This window comes from Temnothorax longispinosus, chromosome 2, assembly GCF_030848805.1.
Source record: "Temnothorax longispinosus isolate EJ_2023e chromosome 2, Tlon_JGU_v1, whole genome shotgun sequence".
Taxonomy (NCBI): domain Eukaryota; kingdom Metazoa; phylum Arthropoda; class Insecta; order Hymenoptera; family Formicidae; genus Temnothorax; species Temnothorax longispinosus.
Window position 1 is genome coordinate 8,138,057 of NC_092359.1, and position 25,091 is coordinate 8,163,147.

Consider the following 25,091-nt stretch of genomic DNA (forward strand, 5'->3'; position numbering starts at 1 on the left):
CTCGATTACCTCCACAAAATTAAAATAATTTTTTTTTACATGTAATAGCAGAAAATTTTGCGATTTTTTCTGTTTTAATTAGTTATGTACAATGTAATAAATAAACTGTATAAATGTTTATATCACAACGTACGTCACAACAACAGTAAAATAATTTTTAATTACGTAAACGTATAATCATTAGACATATCCGTCTCTCAGAAATAGATGCATGTCTGAGGATTTTAGAAGATAGATTAATGAAGAGAGGAAGTGAAAGAAAAAGAGAGAATTTTAAGATAAGAGTATTAAATATTTTAAGATATCAAGTATTAAATATATGATAGAAATCAATATATTCAAAGCATGAATCACGTCAAAATAGTTAATACATCAAATATCTACAATTTGAATCTTTCCGTTCGTTTCGGAGTCGCACACTTTTTTGTAAAATAGTGGATGCGACGAATTGATTGGCCTCGCGGGATAAAATTGATGCTGTCAATGGAGGCGGAACGTTTACGAGAGTCCGATGGAGAAATTTTGGATTCGTGTCGGCGACGGCGCGGCGACGCGCGTATGTAAGGCAACTTGTCGCGCGCGTGTTTCCTGACAAATCGCGCGGCGAAAATCCGTGATTTTAAAATGCAGCTGTTCCGCACACGTGCGCGGCATAAACGGCGGCGTTATATGCGCAAACGTGTGTCCCGTAGCGTGTGCAACAAGACGCGCACGTGTGCCCGTCGCGCGGCAGGTGAAGCTTCATGCACGCCGGCCCGGCCGCGCGACGTATAACCGCGCGCGGTCGGATAACACGAAGAGGGGCTCTATTGTTCGTCGTATCTTGCTGACAGCACGCGCCAGATTTCTCATAGACGAACAGGTTGTCCGGATAAGTGAATTTCCGCCGGTGAACTCATTCGAAGATTACGAGGCTTTTGAGAAACCCTTGCTTCACGTACAGTTAAGACCTTGGAAAGATCAACGTATAGTTATATGAATCTCACATCTCTTTCTGATAATGTATGTACAATTGGAAAAACTATAAAATTTATAAGGAATAATGCAAGAAAATAATTTTTTTTTTTCGAGTATACGAAAAACGTCTTTGTTAAACGATTCAATGCATGGCATTTCTACAGCATTTAAATTCGCAAATATTCTGATGATAATTACGCAAACTTTATTATTAACGCTTTATCGGTTACTGAATAAAAATGTAAAAACATTGCAGATAAAACAAGCCGAGATTTTTAAAGCATTCAAAGCAATTTCTCTGTTAGGAACGGCAACTACCTTTGTCTCTCCACTTTACACGCTTTTATATTCTACCGGAAAAATAGCGCGGACGTGGAAACGTAAAAGGCCGCGAATAGTAACGGTTCTAGGGTCATTTCTGACGTTTACAAAACGTTTCGCTTAAGATGAAAGGTAGCATAAACGGTCTTGCGTTTTTACAAAAGTTAGTTACATTCAAACTGTCAAATATTAGCTCAGAAAGAAGACAAATTTGCTTCTCGCAAAGTTTCGTCCGAGCGCATTTTCCTCGAAGAGCATCTAATATGTAGTCTAAATTTAACATACGCCTCGTGGTTAATAAAGTGAGAGTGCTACGCGTAACACGCGATCAAACGCGTAGATACCTTGGGTTAATTATGTAATATTTCCTCGTAGACTAATGTAATCCTGAATTTCAAATTACCGTCTTACATAGCGTCGATCGACGTTACCTATTAACTTTACTATGTACATCTGATTTTGATCTTGTAGCGATTAAAGCGATCTGTCAAATGTTCTGCAAAATCAAAACCTATATAGCTAATTTATTTGCAGAAAACATTTATTTTATATCTTTACAAACATATTAATTCGTGACATGCACACGGCTAGTAATGTTTGAATGCGCCAATAAAAATATTTCATTATTTTTATATTCTAGTATACACACACACAGTCTTGAATTACAAATAAAATATAAATAAAATCATATTTATTACTACGCATTTATATACTCAATTATACGTATTTATATTATAAATGGATTAGCGAAACCTTGATTCGACGCGCTACTCGAATGACGCACGTAATGTTCGATATCGGTAAAGTAAAATTGGATAAAGAGAAAGATGAATATTCCTGTCGCCGGTGTATTTATGGCGCAAACCTCGGATTTGCTGTCCTCGGACTCGTTAGCAAACCGGTCCATAATAAAGGACATCCGTTCTTTTCTCGAAAGCATTTACCGGCGTTTCTCGATTAGACACTCCTCCGCGAGCGAGAACACTCAGGGCATGGACATTGAAGCACGCTAATTAACGCGGGCGATGTCGCGATGTCACTCCTTCGACTATACATCCTCTCGTGAGGGTCGTGTCCAGTACTGCGAAGCACTTGACTGACAGTACTTGAAAACTTCGCGTTTCGGCCAAAACGAATAACGTCGCCGACACGGTAAAATACAGATGTACGGTCAAATCGTACAGGTGCACATATGTTTCTTTAATCAAGATGCTTAGATGCTTGAAACCAAGTCTTACATTTTTTTTACGTTGAACGAATTTGCTTACTATGTGTCGTCTAAATCTTATGTTTGCTTAAGTTATAAGTATTCATTCTTAGACATTATATCATTGAATTAAAATCATTGTATCTTCCTTATGTTTATCAGTTTATCACAAATTTTCATAATTCTGAAATCTGGATTTTTCAAGGCTGTACGAAACGTTTATAAACATATCTACAATTCTAAACAAAGATGTGTTTAAATATCAATATTTCTTTAGATATTTAAACATTGCTGTGATCGTTTCGCTGAAGAATTTGTTCTTAATATGTTAAACGACTCACAATGTTATTATAAGTATATTAAATACTTTCTGACATTGCATTTTTACTAAAGGTGTCTCGGTTATAAAATGAAGCAAACTTACAAAAATCTCTAGGAAACTTCGAAAAGTATGGTAGGTTACGTCGCCTTGGACTAATTTCCAACTTTCCCGCAAAGTTTCGAGTGACAAATTATCCCGCACGAAAATGGAGTACCACTCAAGATTCAACGAGAAATTTTATTACTCACAGTACCGCAGTGAACGACATGAAGAGATAAAAGACGCGAATTAAAAGATGAAAGCAATATACATACACATATATATACATATATATTATAATGGCAATGGCAGTTCACGACGAATAAATGTCATAATTCTATACAAAATTATTTTATATAAAAAATTTACTCTTATCTGTTTTATAAAAAATTATCCTACTTTTTAATATAATAAATTGCAGACAAATGCTGATTTTCAAAGACTAATTGTAGAATGTTAATGTACCGAAAGAAAATCGTAACACAGTATATAAATGTCGACTGAAAATGCATTTTAGGCATCAAAGCTCATTTAATCCCGGGTATAAACTAGAAATGGGATCGTGTTACATTACGCTGTACGGAGCTAGCTTCTCTCGTGCGTCCCGTGAACTCGGAAGTCAAAGCACGAACCAATCATGGCACCTAGTGAATTGAGTTTTGGAACCAACGGTGATGTTCCTGCATAATCCGATTTTCGTAAGCAGATAAACGAATCGTGTGTCAATTCATTTCGCTATTATCTTACTGATCTTACATATGCAGATTTCTTAATACGTACGTATAAGCGCGTATGTGTGTGTATCATATTATGTTACAAATTTTATGAATACAAAGGAAATACATTAGCTTGGATTTATTATCATGCAAATACGTATATATTGCAATGCTAATATCATTTCAACATGTACTATGATTATCTTTTATATTTACAATGTTGTAAATGATACATTTCATAATAAGTAATAATGCAATTTTATCCCACAGCAATTGGTGTAACTCGTAATTAAACGTATTTGTATATCAATTTCGCCTTGAATTTTGTTTACATAATTTCTTACTTCGGTATTATTTATTCTGATAATTATGTCGATATCATTGATGCATCGTAACACGATAGTATCGTAAATGAAATGAATTATTATTTTCACATTCATCAGGTATTTTACGTATAGTACATACGATACCAACACACCGGGGCAATTTAAATCGTAAAATCGAAAACTTATCCGACATCCCTCCTCGCTGAACTCGTCAAACGTGCGCTACGATTCAGCTACCCCCGAGCCTGCCCCCGAGCCTCGCCGAAGTAACGGAGGATGATCTAAGCGAGATGATTTCTCACCGTTCTGAACCGAAAGCCAGTTATAGCGTAGCAGCTTTCAGGTTAAAGATCTCGTTCGGTACGCGAGCCGCGACAAAAAGTCGTTGCGAGTGGTGGATCGATGCCACAGCGACAGCGTGGCTCCAGCCGGCGACAAACACATTATCGTTCTGTACGTATATATATATTATATGTGTGTGTGTGTGTATATATATATATATATATACACACATATACATACACGTTTATATACATATGTATGTATGTATATATACACACACATGTATATATGTGTGTATATTATATATATACGCTACCCCATACTCGTTCCTCCATCGCCATTCCCTTTCCTGTGATCTTCTCCCCATACCCATCTACCATCTACCCACTCTCACATTTACGTTTCACAATCCATCCCTTTATCCGCGGGTCCCATAGCTCCGATCCGTACCATCATCCCCGCATCCATATACCTACATCAGTCGCCCTTGGGCGTTCTAATACGGCTATGGAGCATCATGGTCTGTACTTACGAGACTGTAACCCACATTTTGATGTAATGTTACTTCCGGTTGGAAAAATATACATTGTAGGACGCGCCCTGTATGGTCGCGAGACCTGTACGATCGCACATACGTATCAACCTTTCACGAACAAAATAATACCGAAGATTCGGTCAACATTAAATATTATATTTTCACTTTGACGGTGTATTGATGGTACTTTATATAATGACAACTCTGTGTTATTTTATATATATAATCCTTTGTAATGATTAAAAAATAATATTTACAGAGTATAACCACGGATTGTTTCAGGTTTGAGAAAATATATACAGGATTATCATAAGCCATTGAGTCTATCTCTCGACACAGGATGCAAATGGCTAATGAATAATTTTGTCTGCGGAAGGGTTTAGCGGCGTGAACCACAGCAGACTGGCTTTAACGTCAATGTCCGATTGTAATATATTATATAATCTGCATTATAACATACATTTATTCCTACATTCATTTCCCCGTTTCCTCATTTTTCTTTCAACTCTTTTATGCAAATTCTTTACAATCGAGTAATTAAAACAAAATCAACTATACGTAAAATTCTGATTTATTATTATTATTATATCTTGAAATATGCGATTTAGAGCACCTATTTACATTCAAACGAATACATTTAACAGTTTACTTTAAATAAATAAATTCGCACTTTAACTTCGTTATTCACTTAAATAAATTTATTACTTCAGCTTTATTATTTTACAAATATTAAGTAATAAACTGTTTATTGTATGCCTTTCTATACATAACTCTTTATTAAATATTAATATTTATAATAAATTTAAAAAACTATTGTAGGATATTATACAACATGTATTTTTTATAATCACAAACCTTTGCTTTTAACTGCATCGTTGATTATTATTGGAGTAAATATTGAATGTTAGTTTACGAGCGAACAAAGGATGTCAACGACTAACTAAGAGCTGAAGAACAAAAAGCCATCAAGGAAGACGAGGAACCATCACCAAATAGACAAATCTAAAATATCTTTCGTACGACGAAGCATAAATCTTGAATGGACCGCAAATAGACTTCGGTTTGAATTATTATTATCTATATAGATATCTTATCATAAAAACGACTTGTGAGCATTCAGTGTAGCGATGCGCATCAAGAAGAAAGGCATCGTATAGTTCATAATGTCGAGAAAAGTTTGGCTAGAAAGACTCTCTGGTACACTGATCAAAGTTCCCGATTTAAAACCTAATCTTGCTGGAATTATGCCGTCTTTAATTAACCTTCCCTTAGAATATAATAGCACAATTGCATTATTAAATTTGCAATTGGCAAAATAATGAATTATGAGATTCGTGAATTTACGAAAAGTTTTTATCCGCATGCACAATAACAAACTTCGATGCTCTACTATAAGTTTAAAAGAAGAAACACAATTTTTCATTATACTTTTGTGACATTGTTATAAATAATTTAAATATAAAAAAATATTGCGCTTAACGTGAAGAAAGTTATAAAATTGCTTTGTGGAAGCAATGAGATTTTCAACCCGTCTGATATAATGAGAATTTGACAAGTAAATTAAAAAAAAATATTTATTAATATATTTTATAGAAACATTATGAAATGTATTTTAATGTCAAACAGCAAACACAAATTCCATCATATGATTCCCCATCAATGTCATTGGCTCGGGTGGTGAAGATTGCCTTCCGAAATTAATCACATTCATCGTGTCGCTATTATCGCTCACCGTTATGCGCTGACGTTCGAGATCGTCGTGTTGCATTGTTTTTACCAAGCCGATATTATTCGGTGCGATATTACTCACGCGCCGGTTGGTTTGCGGGAAACGTGATCGCCGCCGTTGGTTCGCCTCTGAGTGACGACGAATGAATACGATCTGCAGCTTCATCCGGGCCTGGCCACTCTCTATTACGTCCGCAGCGCGCCGAGGTGAGACGCGCTGGGAATAGGAGCGCGCAGCCCACATTCCGGAATGCTACACATCTTCCACAGTCGTCTTCGCCCGACGCGGGTGTCATTCGTAAGGCGCGTTCAATGTTATCTCGCCTAGTAACATCTAGTTACAGAGAACATCACAAGGCTGATTAGAAGTACGGAGTTCTCTTCATTGTGTGCGGATTTGTCGAAAATTCTCCACGCCAGAGCACCGAAAATCTTACGAGACAATCAAACTCGAATAAAAACACTTTTATCTAGAAATAAGCACCGAATGCAAAATATTACTTATTGACTTTATTTTTTTAAAGAAACATATGCATTTATATACAAGTTCTAAACATCATCAGATAATTATTTAATTTATTGATTTAACTTTATTTCTTTCACAAGAGATTCACGCTCGATTATGTATTATAAGAAATACGATATATCTTCAAATTATAATACATTGGTCGTGATCGTCGTGATTATCGATGCACAAAAAATGCATGCGCATTACTGCTCTATTTCCCAAACCGGTGTTACTTTCGAAGTCCCGCGAGGTGCATTTGAGAGTTAAATGAGACGTTAAACGCACAGGCGAATGTGCCGAGTAATCGCGATCTATCTCTTAAACGTACACGATTTGTTTCAGAACAGAATACAACCTAATAGCCAAGCTATTTAACAAAGAGTGCATCTCTTGCCAGAACTCTCCGTTCCTATACGCATTCGCATTTACCATTCTTTCTGCAGCTACTTCGCCACTATACGATGTGAAAGGATATACGATGGGAAAGAAAAAGCTAGTATACTATAATCTTCCAAGATATTACTTCACATATACCTCAATAAAAGCTACAGATGTCAAAGAGAAAAATTGTCGGTTTTTCATACGTAATAATACAAAGTATAATAAAGTAAATTATTATTGAAGAAATAAAACATAAAAGAGTAGAAAATTATAAATAAACAACTGAATAAAAACTTCAGTTTTATCTTAATTTTATTTAAAATTCTTAAGTACCTACTTAAAAAAAAGTATTCTGTATAAGAATTCTGGAAAAATAACTTTTAATATAAATTCCAAGATAGAAATTCTTCAATCAATTTTAGATCTTTTTTTGATTTTTTAAAACAATTCTCTCTCTCTCTCTCTCTCTCTCTCTCTCGTGCACGCGCGCTACAAACTGGATGGTTTCTTGATCACAATAACGTTGCCAAGTAATAAAATATTTAATTTTGAAATTCTTATTTAATAATCATGCCTTAATAATACACTTTGTAAATATATCAACAATAAATTTAGCTTGAAGATATTATACTCCTGTATACTGTCTCTGTGCATAATTGACGTAATAATCACGATACAAGAACTTAATTAAATTAATAATACAAAATGTCTGTAAATAGTCATGGTGGAAGTAGCAAACTTAGCAACTTGAAACTTTTATTTGCATCGTGAATGGTGTAAACTACGATGTGCACGTGAAACCCGCCGGGATGTCAGCAAAATTATTCATCGAAGTCTCAGCGCAGCGCGCGAGAGAATGATAAGCTATAGCCAAGAATGGGGCTGTAAAAGTTGTGGTATAAAGCCCTTAACCCTATCCGTCCCGTAAATACACCTCAATGCTGACAATGCAACGGTGTTTCTGATGCGCGCGCATATGCAGATGCAAAGAGTTTCTCGTGCGCAATAATATTTTTTTTTCTCTACCTTCCACCTCACCGCTTTCCCATGCCCTTGCGGAACAGGGCACGGAGTTTGTAATTAATTTTCGCGGCACGGCACAGCATAATAACCGCCAGTACAAGAGCACACCCTGTTAATCTCCCTACGGGGGAGAAATTCTGACCTTCACGGTTACGGGCTTGGGTTCGCACTACTCTTTGTCCTTGCTTACATTTTATTACCTGCGTTAACGCTTACGTGCGAGAGTACATTTAGTGGATTATCCGCGATAATTCTCAGATTTGTCCCCTCCTTTTGTATATATTTACAAGAATTACCCTGGCATGACAAGTAATACATGTCGTAGCCTTTCCTTTTCATGAAAAATGAAAAGCTCGAGATACATGCAAAAAACATCGATTTACGCATTATAATAATGTATAATCCATTAAAAAATTGATTTACCATCCAGCAAACATAAATGGCAGTAAAATAATTTAAAATAGCGATAAGGCTTTGTATGCTAAACTTTCGTATAGAAAACAAGTGACTAGTATCATACGTGAAATGTGTCTTTGTTTCATGCGCGATATTAATACCGAGATTAATATACTTGCAGCAAGGACCGAAGAGAAATCATTGATAATCTTAACGTGTTCGAATCCGCTGACATTATCCAGTCAGATCGCTACTTCGCTCTTCGCGTCTAGGTAATTTATTATTACGAGCGCTGCATGCGTTATCGATCGGTGGTGCTTTTAACAGTATACAGACTGGAACTCGTCTGGCGAGCTTATTTTCTTGACAGGAAACCGACAGTAAAATTTGTCGACCGAGATTTCAGCGGGCTTCGATATATATGTATATATAAATATCGTCTCTTCCGATCAATCTTTTTTTAACATCTTCTCACCTTTCCGGGTGCAATGATAGATCGCGTGTAGTAACATGCAAATGCGTTTCAAAAATACCGCGAAAGAGTTCTGGCGATTTTTCAGTTCTCTAGAATGCATTTAATATACATTTTGCAAGCTGCTATTGATTGATCTTTTTCGAGAATCTGCAATGGTATCTTCCAAAGAGCACTCTAAATGTTCCATCGAAAAATATTATAATTCAATCGTGATTGAAATCTAATCAAATTATATCAATTTCCACATGTAACAAAAATGTGAAATTAACATTTCATATTTAAAAAAATTTATTTTTTACATTTACCTATCTGCCAAACTTTTTTAAAAAACAAATTAATTTATTTCCGAGATGCTTTTTAGAGAAAAGGTAGAACTCTATCGATTAGGTTGAAATTTGGGAAATGAAGGGTAAAACTGCATGTCTTTGGGTCTGCGTGTACACTGTGATGAACGCCAGTCATCTCCGTGACGCGCGGAATCGCATCCCGTTATTTTCCGCTCGCCCTTTCTCGTGCCGTTGCATATATACGTCCCGTTTATCCCCCCACAACTATCAAAAGCAGGGGCCGACTTCGCAATTTAAACGCTAAAGCGCGTGAAACCGAACTCGATACGCGGTATCTGCGCGAACGGCCATCACAGATATGCGGTGGACGAGATTAAAGAATCTCCGCAGATTGCATTCGCGTGCACGTTTGCATTTCGGCGATTTTTCTTGCCAACCGACAAAATCCGGGCATTCGCAGATCACCGAAATAGTTGAAAACGATAACAGTATTTGACAACATGTCGAAATGTGCTGTCTAACTAATCGCACAAATATTACAGAAAGATAATTTTTAAGTACTTAATTATATTAATATAATTTTTTATATAATATGTTTATTTACACAAAATTTATTTTTTAGTTAGTTTATATATGGATTTAAAAAAAAAGTTTATAAACTTTTTATTAATACCTTATATTATTATTAAAGTATTTATTCTACTTTATATATAGTAACTTCTTTTATATTAATAAAAGAATATTCAATATCAATGATTAATTATACATTAATAATTGAATAAAAATTACTCATTAATGTGTTTCTGAAGAAATAATAATAATAATTTAATAGAGAGAGAGAGAGAGAGAGAGAGAGAGGAGACAAAAATCTTCTTAATTTTTATTTTATCACTTTTGTAATCACTCGGTCTTTACATTATTGGACCTACCTTCCACTGATAGAGTTCGCAGATTCAATTAACTTATTAGTTGTAAAAATCGATAAAGATATTTTTAAATTAGGAATCTTAATAGAAAGATCTCTTTTTAGGTATCTCTGATATATTAATTAAAATTTTCTTTTATACAGTTAAACTAAAAAAGAACATAAGACGATGTAAGAAGAAGTGATTAAAAAAAAAAACAAGAACTAAACTGAGGATATAATCACGATATAAAATTTACTGCGACTACGTTTGCACAGTACGTCTAACTGCTTAGCATAGAAATAGAGACAGTCGAATTTTTTTTCTTTTCCGAGGACCGCACTAAATGGATTTACAAGCTTAGTTTCCCTCCCATTGCAGTGTATACCCCAAAAGAAGATAAATGAATTGTGGATAGGGAGAAGGCGAGATCGAGAGAAAGAGAGAGAGGGGGGGGAGGCAGGGAAAGCAGATAGCAAAAAAAAAAGAGAACAAAACGACTGTCAAATCCTTTCGCCCTACGACAAGAAGGGCTCGTAACGTCGCTTGTCGAGCATGGTTTTTCAGCGGAACACCAAAGATCCTCTTTACATGTTTATTCGCGGGTTGACATTCGCGCTCTCTTTCACCGTAATAAAGAACTCACTGTCGTCTGCAGTTTAAGATGAAAACTCGGCGTCGATGCAGACAACGCGATGAATGTAAAATCGACGCTTTCTGTCTAACGAAAGGATGGGTCCACCACCATTGTTGGACCTCGATAGTACTCGAACGCATCTCATGCGTATATATACTTCGCGAAATGACAGGGATAGTAAAATGAATATAATGGGGCAACGCACACCACCTAGCGATAACCAAATTGTTTGGGACGTTGCGTCATTTGTGCGAAATACTGTAATTTTAACATAAAATTGAATAATTAAAACGATACAGTGACATCGCTTTGTTAAAATTGATTGCATTTTTATTTAAATTAATCGATAAAAATTGACTATGAAGTTTAATTGCTTCATTATCACACAAAATAATGTAAAACACGTTTTCTAATTACTAATTAGTCAGATACGTTTCATTACTGTAAAATGCTTTTTCTCGTTTGCGAATGCCTCAGCAATTTTGAAAGTTCCGCTCCGATCATATATTCGAGAAAGTTTCTTTTTCAACTCTCAGCACATTAAGGACGAAAAAGTTTAATAGCGAGTTTTAATCTCATGCATTATAAAAATAAAACCTGATAGCCCTAAGATAATTCAAATCGAGCGACAAGGAATGCAAGGAAGGAAGATTGGACGAGGAATGCAAACCATGCTCGAACGAGACTGCATTGATTCCAGTATAAACTCAAAACCCTTCCAGACGAGACCATGCCGGGAAATCTTCGTGACGAATTCCGTCGACATCGTCTGGCGAATACAGACTCTATTGGATTTCGAAATATTCCACCGGTGAAGAGCTTTTCATTCACGTAAGGGATTAGCGTGCGAGATCAGAGAAATAAATTACAGAAATAAATCTATAGGGAAATTAAAAGGAAACCTAAGGTTTAGATTCCGAATTGTATAAAGCCATGAGAAAATGCTTAACAATGTGTTCTTTTTTGGAGTTAGATATTATCCGGAATAGTTGATTTACGACTTGATTTAAACTCTCGTTAACATAGAATGTACTTTCTAAATAATGTAAAAGCCATCTTTGATCAATAGAAACTGTAATAACTTTTATCGGCACAATCTTGACTGCCGATAAAAGTTATTTTTCCGTGTTTTCCAAGTTTTTGATAAATTAAAATATCTCTGTGCAGTGTGTGTAGTCGTATGAAGAACTGCGCAAATAATAGTTTTGCAATCTCAATAGATGAATTTCTTGAATAATACGAAATTTATTTTTATAGCTTTTTATATGCGATACAAGCAAAATAATTCATGGATCTCTATATCCCTTTAAAATCGTTTCAAGAGTATGTCAAAATAAAACCGCAATAAAAATATCATATATCTTCCAATTTTATTCAAAAAGATATTATAATTATAATAAAATATAAATAACAGGAATGTAAATAAATAACAATATTGCTGTTATAATTATTTCAAAGAGAAATTTATAGAGGATATTTTAATATAAATTTAACTTAGTTTATTGATTTTTATCTCTTCAAATTATTTATAAAAACTACATTTATAAAATATGAGAATAATATATTAATCATCTACCCAGAAAATTCATGATATAATCGCATAATATCAAAAACATTATCGATAAAATAAAATAATAACAAAAATTTCATTATTTTCCCTCTTTTATTCAAAAGAATAATAACTATAAACGTAAATAATGGAATGTAAATAATAGAAATGTGAATAAATAATATTGCTTTTTCATATTACTTTTCAAACCGGCTGGAGTTTATTTTTTTTTTACAAATATTTAATTAAAGATTTAACTGAAAGATATTTAATGCTAAAAATTTAATAATTATGAGAAGATGGCTTATTAAATTTCTTTTAGAAAACTAATCAGAGACAGAAAGAGAGTAATCAATAAGAAATATATTCTCCGTCGTCGAAAATCAACAAAACGATACACGTAGCGCCCTTACACGTGAGCGTCGTGAAACCATTTTAGCCTGCTATCGATCGAAGTTAAGAATACACAATGAAAACATCGGTAAGATAATACTCCAAAATATTATGGCGTCATGTCTAACGCCACTTGTTGGAAATGTGCGTTCTCCTGACACGCCGACATACGTGCTCACAATTGTCCCGCAATAATACATGCGATAAACAAATGTTCTAGATAACGTTATATTACTTCGAGTGACAAAAAGAAAACTACTAGTTTGTGTCGTACGTGGCTCCGAAGTGTGACGTGGACGCGATTTTTTTTTTGTAAAATTCTCTCGATTCGCTCAAAATATTTCCGCGATCTCGTAAGGTTATAAATATATCTTTGATGATATTATCCAGTACCGTAGACGTCGCCAGTGTTTCGGATACTGATGGGCTAGAGTGAAAATACGGAAGCACCTAATGACGATTTTGCGAAATGACGACTCTCCGATATGACACTATCTGCTCCGTGTTAATTTTGCTTCACATTTTAGTACATACTAAGACAGCATTGAGTGATATTTTGAATGTTCAGGTAATTACATGCAGATATTTCGTAGGATAAAAAGAAGAAATTGATAGTATTAAATAATTAATTATACATATATTGTTTCATAAGTATCAAAATATTGTGTATATATTGTAATATTGCATATTACATAAGCTATTTAATAAATTATATGTAAACGTAAGAGAGAGTTAAATTTCTTTTGTATTACAGCATTTATCTGATACCAAGTTTAATTCGAACGAATATTCTGACGACGATAAAGAATATTCCGATGTTGATGATAGAGGTAGAGGATCCTTAGTGCAATCGAACGACCAACAAGATACAAACAAGATACAAGATTCTCATTTATATTTAAAACCGGACAGTCACCTTGGCATGGAAAACCCAGTAGCTACAGATACCTTGGATAAAAGTAAGTATTGATCATTTGTGTTTACAGAAATCTGACGAATGTTTTCCTACGTTTTCGTTATACTCTTTTCAGACATAAAATGGGACGCACAATGGGGTGCGCAACTGAAGCTTACTCAAGCATCAGCTGTCGCTGTGGATCCAAATGGCAATATTGCTGTGTTTCATAGAGGGGATCGTATTTGGGGCCCCGATAGTTTCGATAACGAAAACAGATTTGATCCAAATAAAGGGCCGATAGCGCAAAACACAATAATTCTTTTGGATAAAAGTGGCAAGGTGATATCGGAATGGGGAAAGGACATGTTTTATCTCCCACACGGTTTGACTATCGATCAGGCTGGGAATTATTGGATGACTGACGTGGCAATGCATCAGGTATTCAAGTTTGATGCTCAAGATGTGGAAAGACACGTGGAGAAGTTGAAACGTGCACAGGTTAGCTCGGAGACAAGTGTGCCTAACGTTCGTGCTGGTGCATTACACGAAAACAGCATACCGAAGCCATCTATGACTTTGGGAGAGGCTTTTGTGCCTGGTAACGACAATAGGAGATTTTGTAAACCAACTGATGTTGCTGTACATAGTAATGGTGACTTTTTTGTCAGTGATGGATATTGCAATTCTAGGATAATTAAGTATAATAAAAATGGTGAAATGATTCTACACTGGGGACGACATTGGGGCACCAGTAGAGGTAATAATAAGAATAAAATTGATATCAATAACGATAAACGATGTCTAAACAAAAATGCTAAACCAAGTTTCACTTTATTTTAGAACCGGTCTATTCGCAGCCCTCACCATACGCGTTTCTCATTGCACATGCTTTAGCACTCGCGAGTGAGTTAAATTATATTTATCTCGCCGACAGAGAAAATGGCAGGATATTATGTTTCTTTGCCAACAACGGTACATTTCATAAGGAATACAGACATCCTGCTATTGGTACAAAAATTTACAGCGTTGCCTACACCCGAGAAAAATTATATCTAGTTAATGGACCTGATCCATTTATAAGTAATCCAGCGCCAGTAAGGGGCTTTGTGCTTGATATTTATTCCGAGAAGATATTATCGATGTTTGAGCCCAACAAAAATATGGATAATCCACATAGCTTGACTGTGACGGAAGATGGTTCCGAAATATACGTAGCAGAATTAAATAATAAAAAAGTTTATAGATTTCTACAAGGTACAACGAATTAACGTTACGTTTCGTAACAATAAAGATTTATAAGTCCGTGATATCATATCTTAATATATTTTTTCTTTTTTTCTTTTTTTAGAAGTAAACAATTCGCAATCTGCTAAACAGCATCAACCTAAGATCTTGACACATCCCGATACTAAAGATGCCGATACTGAAAAAACCAATATAACAAAACTGATTCTAGGCCTTGGCTCAGCGGCTATTTCCTTTATCACAATATGCATTGCAATTGCTGCCATTGTAGCGAGATGCCAAAAAAGAGGTAGAGAAAGACGTAATTATGACGAACCGGCTGTTGAATTCTCTAAATTAGTAGAATAGGAATAAATATTTTCTTTAAATGTGATTGTCTTTCGTTGTAGTAATCTTGTTGTGCACATACGTGTTAATTTATTTTCCATATTTATTAAGCACCAATTTATGATATACATATATAGATAATTCATAATAATTGAAATTTAGAAATCACAATTATTGCATGGTAACAGCATGAAGTAATTATTATATTTCGTTATCGTTAATTCATTGATTGCTACTATTATCGTGCAATAATTATCATTCTCAGACTTCAACTATTATGAACAATCTATAGCAGTAGAATTGCCCAATATTGTTCCTATTATATGTTCGAATTATGCTTACTTGTCTCTAAGGTAATTAATTTATTTAAGTTTTTTAAGCTTTAATTTTTATGTTACTTACGCCTTAATTAGAAAGCATCGTGCATTTTATGTATACTTGCATTTTACATATATATATCTACAATTTATTAAATTGTAAAATATTAAGGAAATGTATTGATTTCTTTTATCAGATCTCTTTCACCTATTATTATATTTATTATTTTATTTATTGTACTGTATATATTTTATATATTGTACTGCTTTTTTCAACTTTTTTCCTCTACGTTGTTATGTACATACTTTTATGGATAAAAAAGTATACGTTATCTTAATTCTTTAATGCATTGTACTAATTCCTTCTAATTTTTTTTCTCTACATTGTTATTGATGTACTCTTATCGTACGTAATAAAGCATAATTGCAATCGAACTTCACGGTAAGTTCGTTTCAATTATTCAATTATATATGAAAAAAGTACATATTATATCTTAATTTAAATTAATATATCTTTTATCTGCACTTACACACACCTATTGTAAAACTTTCTAGATCTTTCATAAAACTTAATGTTACTATAATTGTTTAAATGTTAAATATGATATCGACCCTTTGGAGCCGAATGAATAACTTGTAAATCATTTCTTTACAAAACATGAAATTAACTAAAAATTTTGAAGTTTCTAATTATAGTTTTCTTAAATATCTATTTTTATTTTAATTATTTCATCTTTTTCTTAATGCATTGCTTGAACCACTATTTTGGCTCATTACTGTAATATTATTCATTATCTATAAATATTCTTTAAAAAAAACCGAAGGAAAATTACAATTTCGTAATTTACAAGGTATTCGTCGCTCAAAAGAGGATTAATATTAATGTTAGCGTGGCTGTTAGCGCTCAGGTAAGAGAACATTGCTAGAAAATGCACAATTTAATTAAAATAAGAACCCTCTTTTAGTGTCGCGCATGCGCGTCTGCAGCTTAGCCTTAATGACGTTCGCCGGTCGCCCGACCGAAATTTTCGAGATTTTGCTGCCATTTCGAACAACGTACATTCCCCCGGGTCACCCGCATGCAAAATTAATCGATTGCGTTTTGCATTCTTAATCACGCAGGATGTCTACTCACGATGCGCAAGAGGATGCGTTGGGAGGCCGAGAGACGGGAGAACTTCAAGCTGACGAGCCTGCTGGAGAATCGCCGCCGCGGCAGGAGCTTCAAGTTCCTGGAGAAGCGGCCGAATCCGCGGGACTTCAGCAAGCTGAGCACGGAGCCGGAGACGTCGGAGGACGAGCATCCCGAGAACAGCCTCGCGAGGGTCATTTAAGAAACGTCGCCGAATAACGCGGTCGTGCAGGAGTCGCGCGTGAACAGTATTATCGAGACGGAACGGGAGAAAATCGCGCCGAACTTGCCCACCGATGTACGACGTACGACGCGATCGCGCGATGGGATGGCCGTGAATTGCGCGCGTCCCGGCGTCCGTTCGAATTCTTGGATATTCGCGCTGCCGAGCGCTGCCGAGCCGACCCGAGCTCAACCGACGGTATGCGCGCGCGATGACGACGCCTTGCCGACTACCGAACATACAGCGGCTTGCATTAACATTACCATTTACCTGCATGCGAAAGAAAAGAAACCAAGAAAGAAATAATTGCATGCATAAAACCCAAATTATAAATATGTAGATCAAGCTGCAATGAAATATTTTCTTTAAATCGCTAAATCGTGTTTTTAATAGCTAATGTCGATTTCCATCAATGCAGATCAATTAACTTTAATCTCAATCTTACTGTTATCTTTTATCCAGTTTAAAAACTTTAATTCTTAAAACTAGAAAAAGATAAAAATTAAGCTAAACCAAAATTAAAGTTAATCTACATTGATAGAAATGGATATGAGCTTCTCAATTATGACCATTCGTGTAAAACATAAACATATCAAATTACATGTATATAATTTTTGATCTGGAAATCAACAATTTGCTACAAATTTGTTATCGTTGCTTGATTGAGAGAGGAAAACCTCGATTAAGAGTTCAATCGAGTCACGTCACATCTCCGGAAGTCATTTGATTATTGATAACTATAATAAAAAGCGTTACGTAAAATCAATTAAAGTATAAAAATCTGAAGAACTGCAGGACGTTCTTCAGATAATGAATAAAATGGTAATGTTAATGGAGCTTGAGTGTATTTTGTAAGTAAGCTGTGGTCATATTCCCGTTCGACTACTGATCCAAGCTAATTTTACATTGTTAAGCGATGTCATGATCTAGTCAAAAACTAGTCGTCACCCGAAATAAATGCGGACAGTTTTTAGGATTTGATAGGAATGAGAAGAACTAAATTTTTGCTAGCCGCACTTATAGACATGTGTTCCCATATGCTTGTTTCATTTTGCCTTCCAAAAATATAAAGCTATTTCGCTTTGAAGTGATAAAGCGATTCAGTTAACTTAAAAAGATCTTTTCATCGTCTGCCTTAATTTCTGAATGTCTTCATGCCTTCACGTTTTTTACGCGGGTTTTCTCTCTTTAAAAAAAAAAAAAAAGAAAGACAAATCTATTTACAAAATTATCAAATTATCAATTTGCTGCAACCCAGATTTCGCGACAGATAAATAAATTGAAAACAATGGATTTGTCGATTGTTCTTAACAGAAAAAATAAGTTCGACGAATCTATAAGCTTCTCCTAATCCGTAACTTTTGTAATGAACTTTATGTAACCGAGGCTGATAACGTGTGCCTTGAATCTTCAAGCTGCACAGTTTGTGGCATGCATACGCCGCACGCAAAATAACTTAAGCCTAAAGTTTAATTCAAAACATTTTTCACGATCACGTGAAGCATTTGGTACAAAAGCGAAGTAGTTCTATTTCGCTCGCGGACGATTAGAAAACAATTACTGACACACCTTTATTAAAATTTTAAACAGCCATCATTTTCAATGATCACAGATAAAAAGTACCAACATTTCTAATGACCATAGATCTTGTAAGATTGCCATAATAGCTGTATCCTTCGTACCCGAGAGAAACAATGCAAGAAAGAAGTATCTAAATAAATTTACTTATATGTATATTTAAATATTTGCAAAGTAATATAATAATTAATTACGGAAATAGTAACCTACTTCATCTTGCATTGTTTACCTTGAGTATAATCAGTATCTAAAAATCATGGAACTTTGACAAAATAGATTGATGCGTAAAATTATATAATGCCAAAACACATTTTAGCATTCGCAAAGTTTTGCAGCCAGAAAATACGTAATTACATATGACAACTATGTAATCGGTAGATTTATAAACCCTAAAACGAGATATATATCCGAGAGTACTTCTTTCAAGTTAATAATTAAGTATACTTAATAATTGTATAATTAATAAAAGTAAACATTTAAATTAACTTATATTACGTGAATTTAAATTATAATTAAATTGTGCTACGTTTTGGAGTAACATATCACTATGGAATATTAATATTTGATCTGGGAACAGAATAGCTCGAGAAAGAACTTATATTACAAAAAACCACTTTCTACATCTATCTCTTTCTCTTCTTCTTTTCTGGTAACATACATCTCTATGTATGTAGTATATTGTTAACATTTAAACTATTAAATTAAGAACTGTCTATGAACTGTCTATACATATACTATATGTTGCTTTATAAAATCAAGCTTATTTTTGTTTTTCGATAGTTCATTAGTTGGTTTAACGTCATTGTAGTAGCATTATTTATAAGCTCATAAATAAAATACTCCTATATATACACTCCTGTTTTCGCTTTATAATGAATACTAATAATTTAAGTCAGTATTGTAGTACAATCTTAATTATTAATGCAGATTTTCCTTTGGAATAATGCATTCCCTATACGATGTAAGAGCGTGTAATGTAATCCATGTATCTATAAATATATAAAACCTATATTTTCGAATAGAATTGAGTATGTATTATTTATTGTCGAATCTATATATATATATATATATATATATATATATATATAATATATATAATTATTAGCAAAAAAAAACAATATTTTTGTTTCACGAGATACTTGATTCAAACCAAGATTCACATATTTCTCGATAGAAGTAATCAATAATGGATAGGAAACGAAACCGTCCGATATTTTGATAATGATTTATTTTTTACACACTTAGTTGACCTCTATACACAACTATACAACGATGAAAATTAAAATTCTGTCTATTTACCGCTAATTAAGGTCATCGACGATAATGACTTGTGATAGAGATGCAATAAAGTCAGTCGATTCTCTTCCGATTCACGCGAATCTGAAGAATCGGGTGACGTCTGCGGACAGTACGATTCGAATTAACTTCTGCGCGAAATATCTAAACGTACGATCAGCAGAGGCCATATATGTTACAAATCACCTGTAAAGAGTGACGCCCGCGCCTGCCGCAAATCAAAGGACGTCAATCTCCACTCGCTGAAGTCTATCTACACACGCATGATAAATTAAATAAATACAGGAATTGTTCTTCGCTTAAGGGGAGGTATCACGATCGCCAGGGACACCGATCGGAGTTTTCATACCATTCTGGATCCGAGCTAAGAACGAGGAGGAACGTTCCAGTTGTCTGCATGAACGTAAATTGGCATATTGCTAGCGGGGAACACTGGCTTATAAAATATCCAGCTTTCGACCCATAAAATTAGACATATTCCATAAAGTATAATTGTACCCACATCTCGTATTATTAGATGTATTTGATTTTAAATTTTACACGTATTTTATACAAATGCATCACAAATTACATCAGTCATCGTACATTTCATATTTTTATAGAGGAAATCAAGAAGATCGTTCCAAATTTCTATCTGATATTTCCATTTCATCCTCTACTGATATCTACGTAAGAGTGATCAAATCAGGTTGAACGTTATAACTTTAAGTAATTGTCTCGATTCATTCATACAAAATCTTCAGCAATTATTAGCAATATGTCAATTTAATCATGCAACAAGTTGAAGATCATCAAATAGAATAGCTCTCCTTTTATACGCGCTAAAGAAATGCATGCTCGACGAGACGAGGTATTGCACGAAGCATTCGAAAATAAGGAACCACAAACACTCCGACGAACATCGTTAAGGTTCTTGCTTCCGTCCCACGTCGACGACAGGACGAAATCGAGAAGGGACGCCATCACACTGCGCGCCCATATTTTTGTACATTAAAAATCGTATACGTTCGTAGTGATACATCGACAATTGCCTATCTGTTATTCCATATTTATCGTTTAGGTTTACCTAGGTCTACACCGTAAATTCGTAACTAGAATAATCGACTTTTTCGCAGCCGCTCGCAATCTACCACCGCACCGGTGCCGCTTCGGAATATCTTGGCGCGGACCAATGTCGCCGTCAGAAAAATGAACGGCCACCCCGAAATATATCACAATGTCCATGTATACTCACGTTCGATCGTAATGTTGATGTCATCATACTTATTACATTATTATTGTTATTATTAATATTAATATTATTATTATCGTTGTATAATAATTATTATTACTATAATTATTGTTATTATTATTATTGTTATTATTGTTATTAGACGTATACTTTATTTACAAAACTTACGTTTCGATGACAACAACGGAACAATGTGTATATACTTATAATATATAGCGTGCCCATAAAATTCTTCAGGAATGTAATACACGAATGTATGCTAACTTGCGTTCATCATCGAAACGTTTGCTACCGAGAGAAACGCGACGAATGATGTGCCTTACTATCTCCAACTTATTAAAAGAAGCAAAAGAAAATCGTTCAATGCACTCCCGTAAAAGAAATTATTATTATATTTATTATATTTATTACGATGAACGTCCGTCTCTGCACACGAGATCATGTATACGATCTTCGTATACATCCGAAACATAAAGTCGACACAAGAAAGACTAGCTTTTCGTTGCGCATATTAACATATGTAGCTCTTTGTTCCGCAACAGAATCATTGAGTCACTTTGTCGTCATTTTACTGTCAGACGATCCGAATGAATGTTTAGTTTTGTAATTTTTTAAACCATGAGTTAATCTTGTACGAGCCTGTAATCGTTTAACAATGCACAAATCGTGAAAAGGATCAGAATTTTTATGCTCATTTTAAAAGCAATTCCCATCTCCCGTCACACAGGAGATAAGAAGTTATTCTTCCAAACAGACATTCTTTCTCGATTGTTTTAGTGCGGACAAACACGCGACGCAAGGATCCTATCGCGACTCTTGGAAACCGGTTTTTCGGGCAAACTTAAAACTCTGTCGTTATTCGAACGTAAACGTAAAACGTCAAACGACGAAATTTTATTTTAAAAAATACCGTCTTCGAAGCGAAACTACGAATCCCCGCGTGCACAGTCTCAGTTAAACGCAATTGCGGCGCGTTGCAAGTTCAAACAGCCTGCGAACAAGAGCGATCGACGGCTCCGTCGCAGTTGCGATTCGAATAATGGTGATTGCAGTAATAATACAATAATAATATACCCTATCACGTCAATATTTTTACTATATTTACACAATGCCGTGTATATGTAATACTAAGATAACTTGTCGTATACATCTCATTGCACCTCGCCACGCCTTCCGCCTTTGACCTCCATTGACTCGAAAATACATTGTGCATTTTTCCCTGTGCGTTTCACCGTCGTGCTCGGGAAGTGACCCCCGCGAGAGAAGAAACAGGTGTAAATAAAAATCACGTGGCGGAAACCCACGCCCTAATCAGTTTGTCACACTCATCGGAACGTAGTTAAATAATTTACAATTAGCGAGGCCTTAATCTCATCGACGTTTCTTTAGCACGAGCGCCGACACTCGAAATGCCTCTAACGAGGGCAAAACGAGCAGAGTTTAACGACATTTTAACCGCGACAATTTGCCCCCGTGCGATATGACAATCGAGTCGAATTGTTTCGCCGATCTTATTTGGAAGAAAATAAATTAACGTGCTTACAGTTACATGGAGCCAATTGCAAACGTCCGACGCGGGCGTAATTATGTTAGTATATGCATACGTGAAATAGCCACCCCGATTTTTTTCCAGCGCACAGCGCCAAACCAAGAGTTCGCGGAGTTGGTCACATTAGTTTACGGCAATTTTCTCTCTTTAAGACTCTTTGTGTCACAAAATTCATTAATCTGCACAAATCACAATTCCTTCCTTTTATCGACAACTCGATGTGATTACTAGAACAGAGCGTTCCATCATAAAAACAGCCCCTATACTATGACGGATCATATTTTACATTTGATATTCGGAAATACTCGAACTCATGATAATTACAATGAATTTATAGTGGCCGCAGTGGCTTAATATTGAAGTCCTACGAAAAACATCGGTCATTGCCATTATTAAATATTTGGAGCTGTCACGATTAGGATAAATTTTTAACGATACTGAGCAAAATCCATTTTCGTTTTATTAAATAATTCTCCGTGAACCGCTGTGAAACGTTGAAAATCCATTTAGAAATGAAACCTTTTCGATTCGCTTTCCGCGAATCGTCGAATAGCAAATCTCGCTAATATGAATAATTTGCGCAGCTAGAACATTTATCCCGATGATTCAATTTTTTTCCCAAAATATCAAATAATGCTTACGCCTGTTGCTATTTAAGACGTATTTGACTAGACACTATATATGTTGGAAATATTTACCCGTTACATTCCCAATTAGGAAATCTCGAACGTGCAATTTTAATTGCTACGACAACTCCGTCATATACATCAATTTTCTTTACATTTATGGCATCAAGTCGATGGTTGGCCCGGTATTAGTATCAACAGGACACACTTGCAGAAATTGCAGTTTACATTATACATGGGTCACGATGGTCCTGGGAAGGCTATGATGATGAGAATCTATATTGCGCAAATTGTCACTGTCGATAATGCCAGCAATTTCGATCCTCTACCCTGATTTGACCTCCGCGCTAATTTATAGAAGAGTACTCCTTTCGTAAATTCTCCGTACAATTCTGGTAACTATTTCGTCTAGTACAGAAAAGTTTACGTAAAAAGATAATAAGAATACAGTCCGCGTTAAATAATTGTCATTACAAATCATTATCGCCCTGTTAAATTTCTTTCAGTCAATCCGAAATTATCTAAGCATTCTAATTTCGTCGTTATTTGCTACGCTTTATTGGCTTTATATTAAATTCAAGAGGATGAACAATTTTGGACCTTCATCGAATTTAGAATGATCGTTCTAATATCGTCGATCTTGACCTCGCTGCACTAGCTTGACGTAAAATTTACGATAGCCAATTAGATAAATATCTTCGATCGCGCTTCCTCTGCGCTCGCTCTTCCGTAGAATCAGTCGCGGAAACGCAGTCTATCTTAAGGTAGCCATTGACAGAACAGAGAGGAGTACTCGTTCCATGGATTATGGTAAGCTTCTACCGGCCGGCAGTTTTTCCTCCGTGGAACCGAACGTCGAAAAGCCGGTTCAGACGACACCTTGGTAAACGGGACTGTACTCCATGTCGTGGGTATACTGAGGTGGTCCTGGCGGCGGTGGCTGTGGACTGTACTGTTGCGAGGCGTCCGAGGCGCGACGCCTGAGCGCCGCGATGCTGTGGGCGCCTCTCCAGTCCGATCCCTCGTTCGTGGTCACGTCGGCACCGACGCAGGAAACACCACCTCCGCCGCCACCGCCGCTGCCGCTACCGGTACCGGAAGTCGTGCCTGGAGATCCCTGACCGCAGTTCAGGCCGGAGCCCATCCCACCGCCCTGGCCGCCACCCACAGAGGAGCCGCCCGGTGGCGAACCTCGGGACGCCGACACGTGGACACCACCTGCTAAATAGAAAATAATCGGATGAGTGTTTCTTTTCGTGGAGCATTATTTATATCGATGCGGACTCACAAACAAGCAACTTAAAGGGGTAGATAATCTTGACAAGCGAAAAAATTGACCTTTTTTTAGAATTAAATATTCAACAAATAAAAAACTCTGAGTATTTAAAATTTTAGCACATAATTCTATATTATTTATAGTTATTTAAACAAAATCATTAAAAAATATTAATAATAACGGGAGTTATTGGTAATGAAAGGAAGCAGTTCTTTCCGTTCAGGAGTTGGTGGTGAACATGATTCCTGATAATGAAAAATCTAAAACAGAATCAAAAAACGGATTCACAATCTAGAAAGGTGTCTAAAATGTGTTGGAAGCAAAATTTAAAAAAAATTTAATTATTATTGAAGAAAATGTATTTTTGCTCTTCTTTTGCAACTAAAATATTATTTATCTTTTTTTA

At 35.4% G+C, this 25,091-nt stretch overlaps 2 protein-coding genes across 3 annotated transcripts in view; one reads left to right on the forward strand and one right to left on the reverse strand.

Moving 5' to 3' along the window:
- The first annotated feature begins 13,086 nt into the window (after positions 1–13,086).
- LOC139808067 (peptidyl-alpha-hydroxyglycine alpha-amidating lyase 1) lies at positions 13,087–17,869 on the forward strand. 2 transcript variants are annotated; one of them, XM_071769688.1, is made up of 6 exons: positions 13,087–13,555; positions 13,742–13,946; positions 14,019–14,642; positions 14,726–15,139; positions 15,342–15,419; positions 16,897–17,869. In XM_071769688.1, exons 1-6 carry the CDS (start codon positions 13,457–13,459, stop codon positions 17,106–17,108), a joined length of 1,632 nt encoding a protein of 543 aa, XP_071625789.1. In that variant the 5' UTR covers positions 13,087–13,456; the 3' UTR covers positions 17,109–17,869. The 2 variants fall into 2 exon arrangements, with proteins under 2 accessions (XP_071625789.1, XP_071625788.1); XM_071769687.1 differs by having other exon boundaries at positions 13,088–13,555; positions 15,234–15,419.
- A 2,049-nt stretch (positions 17,870–19,918) lies between these two features.
- Positions 19,919–25,091, reverse strand: part of Otp (orthopedia homeobox) — a 32,645-nt gene continuing 27,472 nt past the window's right edge. Inside the window, exon 6 of the mRNA XM_071770254.1 lies at positions 19,919–24,630. Coding sequence (XP_071626355.1) covers positions 24,278–24,630 — 353 coding nt within the window. The 3' untranslated portion in view covers positions 19,919–24,277. The remainder of the gene's footprint in view (positions 24,631–25,091) is intronic.

What these genes read in the sequence shown, in the direction of transcription:
- LOC139808067 (XM_071769687.1), top strand. Translation starts at nt 13,457, where the DNA reads ATGACGACTCTCCGATATGACACTATCTGCTCCGTGTTAATTTTGCTT. An exon ending in ACATTGGGGCACCAGTAGAG is followed by an intron (nt 14,643 to 14,725) that starts GTAATAATAAGA and finishes ACTTTATTTTAG; the next exon opens with AACCGGTCTATTCGCAGCCC. An exon ending in AGCGAGATGCCAAAAAAGAG is followed by an intron (nt 15,420 to 16,896) that starts GTAGAGAAAGAC and finishes TTAATCACGCAG; the next exon opens with GATGTCTACTCACGATGCGC.